This window comes from Anguilla rostrata, chromosome 2 (genome assembly GCF_018555375.3).
Source record: "Anguilla rostrata isolate EN2019 chromosome 2, ASM1855537v3, whole genome shotgun sequence".
NCBI lineage: Eukaryota > Metazoa > Chordata > Actinopteri > Anguilliformes > Anguillidae > Anguilla > Anguilla rostrata.
In genome coordinates this window covers 31,951,355-31,957,354 of record NC_057934.1, presented here as the reverse complement: position 1 = coordinate 31,957,354, position 6,000 = coordinate 31,951,355, and the positions used below count along the sequence as shown (strand labels likewise).

Genomic DNA, 6,000 nt, shown 5'->3' with positions numbered 1-6,000 from the left:
AACAATAAACTCACAGGCACAACAGCATTATCCCACTCGGAGTTCAAACCTGTAACCCTCTTTCATACCTTAATAAGGACTGCAAGGAAAAAACTCCTTTGTGTGTAGGGATGGCAATATAGACTATATTGGTGCTAAAACCGTTCAAGGTCCCCTTAACTGTAACAGAGTTATGTTTTCAATTACCTTTAAAGGTATGTGCTGGAACCTTCCATCGGCGATTACACATATAGGGTTCCGCAATGTTCGTTTGCTTCGTGTAAAAAATCAACTCTTCTCCCACTGAACTTCTTCCATAGCACTGTTTACGTATGTGGATAGGTGGTGTTTTTTTTCCCGCTCTGTGCTAGAGTTAGTTTGGCGATATTACATCTCACCAGCAGCGCTCGGTTTTTGGCTTTCGGGAGAACGCTTAATATTCGATGCTGTGTTTGTGGGCGCAGAGCAGGCGGGCGCGCGCGTGTTTGCGTGCGCTGTGCGCTTTTCGTACGAGCGCTTGCTTCCGCGAAGTTTAGGCATTCGCCTGTGCTGAGGGACGCAGTGCCAGAGGCCGGGCTTCGCGGAAGCGGAGGTTCAGCATCGCAAATATGTCCGCATATGAGTTTTTCCTGGCGCGCTGGGAGATATTTCTGAAAAGATTCTTCGCCGAGCTGAAGTGTAACACCGCACAGAGCGGTGCCGGCTTACGGTCCGGCGGATCTGGGGAGGAAGGGCTAGCGGCGGCGGCGGCGGCGGCGGCGGCGGCGGCTCGCCGGACCGGGAGCGGCGCCCCGGGAGCTCATTACCGTCGCCTTGGAGACCGAAAAATTCCCGACGGCGGGGATCTTCGGGCCGCTTCATTAAGCGCAGCCCGGCGTCTCCAGCCCCGCCCCCGTTGCCGCGCCGACGGCCGGACCCGGGCAGGGCGGAACTGTCCTGTTGTGACAGCCCCGCTCTCCTCCCCTCCCCTTCCCCCCCCCTACATTCCCCCCGCCGGCCCGCGGCGGGGTGATTAAAACCCGGCAGGCCGCCCCCCGCCCTCCTTCCTCTAATTGCCGCATTTTGCGCCGCTCTCTCTCAGTTTCTCTTTCCGTTTCTCCGAGCCTGAAATCCTCTGGGTGAAAACAAACAGGTGCAGCCTCCTCAGCCCCTCCCCTTCTCCTCCCCCCCCCCACTCCAGCCTCGCTTGCAGGTGATGTCATCGCTGGCTCTCTGGGCACAGCGTGTTCAAAACTGATGCTGTGTCTCTGTGGCTTTTTGAAAATCTCCGTGTTTACCTCTCTCTCTCTCTCTGTGTCTCTCTCTCCCTCTCTCTATCTATCTCTCACTCTCTCACTCTCTTTCTCTATCTCTCTCGCTCTCTCTCTCTCTGCTTGTCTCACACTCTCATTCTCAGTCATTGTGTGCGATAGTTAGCCTTCATTAGCCTCTTTTTATTGTGCCGTTCAGTCGGTTTTGTGCGTTCTGCCTCAGTAACACCAGGGCTGCTTCTCCCCCCCCCCCCCTTGCAGAGCCGGAGCCCTCGACACTCCCAGTCCACGCAGTCGGGCCTGGCCGACCAGGCCGCCAAGCTGTCCTTCGCCTCGGCCGAGTCGCTGGAGACCATGTCGGAGGCCGACATCCCGCTCGGCTTCAACCGCATGAACCGCTTCCGGCAGAGCCTGCCCCTGTCGCGCTCGGCCAGCCAGACCAAGCTGCGCTCGCCAGGTCAGGCCTCCTCTCCTCTCGTCTTCACGCAGACACGCACCGGGGGGGGCCTTTAATCCGTCGCCGCGACGACGACCTGGCGTTTCCGCGCGGCCGTGCGGTTCGTCGCGCGGCCGTTTGCGGTCGTCGGTTTCCGTCCGGCCGCGCCGCGCCTGAACCGCACCGCCGCGAGGACGCCGATATATTTAGCGCTACGGCGGAGTGACGCGAGCTTGAATTATGAACTTCAAAGCCGCTCGAGTGGAAGAAGTGCTCTGTGAGAGCTCCGTAATGCTCTGCAATGCTCTGCGGCTTAAAAGCACTATAAAGTGGAAGGAAGCAGACGATGAATTGGGCAGCCCTAATTTTCTGTGCATGAGTGTGCGTTTGTGGGGCACGTGTGCATATGGGAACATGTGTACATGCATGTGTGTGGGTGTGTGTGTGTGTGTGTGCATGTGCATGCATATATGCACACATGTAAGCAGGTGTGTATATATGGCGTGCAAATGTGTATATGTTTCTAAGTGATTTTGTATAATTCTGTATCTCTCTCTCCTTCTCTCTCTCTCTCTCTCTCTCTGCAGGGGTGCTTTTTCTGCAGTACGGGGACGAGACGCGGCGGGTGCACATCACCCACGAGCTGAGCAGCCTGGACACGCTGCACGCCCTCATCGTGCACATGTTCCCGCAGAAGCTGACCATGGGCATGCTCAAGTCGCCCAACACCGCCATCCTCATCAAGGACGAGGCGCGCAACGTATTCTACGAGCTGGAGGACGTGCGCGACATCCAGGACCGCAGCATCATCAAGATCTACCGCAAGGAGCCCATCTACGCCTCCTACCCCGCCGCCCACCTGGCCAACGGGGACCTGCGGGTGAGGAGGGGGGGGGGGCTAATCAAAAGGGCGGGGAGGGTGAGGGTGACTGAGCGAGGGGGTAGGATTAGGATAGCAGACTGGGTATGTGGCAGGAGGATGAATCCCTACCTGAAATCTCACAGTGATTGTCTTTGAATAGGTTGGATTTTTAAAAAATTTACTGTAGTTCTCTGAAAGATTCTTCTTACTGGTCAAATGAATAAATTAGCTTTTTTGGGGGGAAATTAAGATGTTTTTTTGACTCTTTTAGATTAGTTTTAGAAGTCCATGCAAAACTCCTGGGAGTTGCCTTTCTTGGTGATTTTTGGCTGGACCGCAACAGCGGGGCCAGCCCTATAAACGCAAATGTCTGTGACTGAGTGAAGTTACACCATTGGTCGGCCGGATGAAGTGTGTTAGGTCCAGCCATATACTAGGTTTTGACCTGGTCTTTTTTTGTCTTCTGTCGATTGATACAGCTGAGAATTCCCTTTGGAATATTGTGGCGATGGCATAGGCTCTTATTGACTGTCATGTCATATTGTTTCACAAATAGGAAGCAATTTATATATCTCTTCCGTACATTATGCATAGTTTTTTTTATTACATGAAATTTGTGTTGTTTAAATGTCAAGCAGTCTCCTTGACAGTGGTGTTCTCACGCTGGTTACCACTTGCAAGCCGTACTAGAATGTAATTGCTACAGCTCATGAAATTCCCTCGAGAGTCAGCCACTCCCCGTCACCTTGTGTAGTGCAGCTCCAGACAGCCTTCAATTACTTGCGCATGATTGGCCTTTGCCGGGTTTGTTTCCGAGGGCAACCGACCCAATTCCCGGTGGCCCCTCCGGGCTTCTGTTCGCATGGGATTCCCACTGTGTGGTTCTACTGAGCTGCACGATTACCTTGAGTCTCCTATGGGAGGAGGGAGAGGCGGAGCCTGAAAAGAGGTGGAAGCTTTCGATTGGTGGCAAGGGCAGAGAGTGAAGGCTGACGAGCAAAGGGGCAGCAAATGAGCGTCTGAGACAGTAAACCGTCAGCACTGCTGCCACGGGGCCCCCCCCAAATGCGTAAACATGCCAGGGGAAGGAAGGGTAGGTGGATGGAAGAGAGGAGAGGAGGTGCAGTCGGAGAGACTGATGAGGCACCTGGGAGGAAGAACAGAGCGAGAAAGCTAGCTGAGATGACAGGAGAAATCTGTGGGGGACGTGCAGGGGCGCAGCGCAAACGGCGTCTGGAAGGAAGGAACAGAGAGAACGTAGCGGCGTAGCGGGAATCCCGCCTCAGAGGCGCCATTGGTAATCAAACAGTAGCCGCCGAGCGAGGCTGCCGTCGATTCAAATACGTTTGCAGAGATCAGAATGTACCACTATCCTGCGTCGGGCACATGCGTTTAATTCAGCTCAATAATACGCAGGAGGCCTCTGTGTGGAGCGATGAAGGCCTCGGTATATCTGAAGCTTTGCTCTTCCACAGTGCGGGCCCACGAAAGGGGAACTAGGGATGACAATGGCAAAATGCGATTCTGCGTTCTTTATTGTCCTATCGCAATAGTTCTTAACGCCAGTGGCGGAGTCTGTGCTTTTCAGTATAATTCGCGTTGAGTTTTGAGCTGCTGTGATGTCATCCTGAGAGGTGTCTGGCCGGTCAGGTTTTTAAACCCCGCCCCCTCCCCCCCCCGCCCCTTGTCGCCGCAGAGAGAGATGGTGTACACGTCTCGGGACTCCTCCCCCACGCGGCGGCTCAACAGCGGGCCGTCGTCGGCCTCCCCGCCCTCGGCGTCGCCCTCCCGCTCCCGGCTCTCGTACGGCGGGGGCCGCCCGCCCTCCTTCGTGGGGCCGGCCCAGGCGCACCCCCACGCCCAGCACCACCCGCCCTCCTCGGGCCACCCCCACGCCCTGCCCCACCCCCACCCCCACCCCCACCACGCCCCCCCGGCGGGCCTCTCGCCGTCGCCCAGCGCCATCCTGGAGCGGCGCGACGTCAAGCCGGACGAGGAGGTGACGTCCAAGAACATGGTGCTGCTGAAGAACGAGGGCCTCTACGCCGACCCCTACGGCCTGGTGCACGAGGGCCGCCTGAGCATCGCCTCGACGCAGTCGCTGGCCGCCATCGGCGACCCCTTCGCCTTCCCGGTGTCCGGCGGCCTGTACCGCCGCGGCTCCGTCCGCTCGCTCAGCACCTACTCGGCCGCCGCCGCCGCCCTGCAGGGCGAGCTGGAGGAGGCCCTGTACAAGCCCGGCGGCCCGCTGTACCCCGACGCCTACGCCTCCACGCTGGGCGTGGGCTTCCGCATGCCCCCCTCGTCCCCGCAGAAGGTGCCGGAGGCGCAGCTGCGGGACCGGGACTCGTACTCCGGGTCGCCCGGCCGCGGCTCCCCCGTGCGCCAGGCCTTCCGGAAGGACTCCTCGTCCTCCGTCTTCGCCGCCGAGAGCCCCAAGTCCCGCGCCGCCTCCGGCTCCGACCCGCTCTGCGGGGCCGTGCTCCCCGGGGGGGACATGAACCGGGGGACGACGGGGACGCCGGGCTACAACTCCCCGCTGCCCGGCAATGAAACAGAGACCCGGTGAGAGCGGGTGGGGGGGGGCAGGGGGGTGTTCTGCTGTGTGTGTGTGTGAGAGAGAGTGTGTGTGTGTGTGTGTGTGTGTGTGAGAGTGTGTGATAGTGTGTGCGTGCGTGAGAGTGTGTGTGCGTGTGTGAGAGTGTGTGATAGTGTGTGCGTGCGTGAGAGTGTGTGTGTGTGTGTGAGAGAGAGTGTGTGTGTGTGTGTGGATGAGTGTGGAGGTGTGGAGAGAGTGTGCGATAGTGTGTGCGTGCGTGAGAGTGTGTGTGTGTGAGAGAGAGTGTGTGTGTGTGTGTGTGTGTGAGAGTGTGTGTGTGTGTGTGTGAGAGAGAGCGTGTGTGCGTATGTGAGAGTGTGTGCGTGCGTGAGAGTGTATGTGTGTGTGTGTGTGTGTGAGAGAGTGTGTGAGAGTGTGTGTGTGAGAGTGCATGTGTGTATGTGTGTGAGAGAGAGTGTGTGTGTGTGTGTGAGTGTGTGTGTGCGTATGTGAGAGTGTGTGTATGTGTGTGGGTGTGGGTGTGTGGTGTGTGTGTTTGTATGTTTTATGTGTGTTTTATTTATCTTTTTAGCAATACTTTACCATGTCACTAATCCACTTACTCTGTCTGTGTGAGTATTAGTGCCCACACTTACATGTGCATGTTTGTGACTACAGTGTTGTGAACTTAATGTGTGTATACTACAGTTGCACGTTTTCGTGTATGTACACTAGTATATACCTCAATATTGAGAGTTCATATCTTCAATATGTCCACAGAGTCGGCATACATTTCCCCCAATGTATTTTAATTAAAGGATGCGCAATCGCAGTAAAATACGAACTACAACCATACGAGAGCGATGCTTTTGTACTTGTTAAACTGACGACTACTGATGGTGCTTGACAAAAAATTATGTACCATTCACTCGGA

The 6,000-nt window shown here is 56.3% G+C and overlaps 1 protein-coding gene across 10 annotated transcripts in view; it reads left to right on the top strand.

Annotated features, from left to right (window-relative positions):
* Positions 1–6,000, top strand: part of LOC135247782 (SRC kinase signaling inhibitor 1-like) — a 150,514-nt gene that overhangs the window by 105,261 nt on the left and 39,253 nt on the right. For all 10 annotated transcript variants that reach the window (XM_064321610.1, XM_064321609.1, XM_064321613.1 and 7 more), the window contains exons 4-6: positions 1,491–1,686; positions 2,253–2,545; positions 4,224–5,092. In XM_064321610.1, the coding sequence (XP_064177680.1) occupies positions 1,491–1,686; positions 2,253–2,545; positions 4,224–5,092 (1,358 nt within the window). The remainder of the gene's footprint in view (positions 1–1,490; positions 1,687–2,252; positions 2,546–4,223; positions 5,093–6,000) is intronic.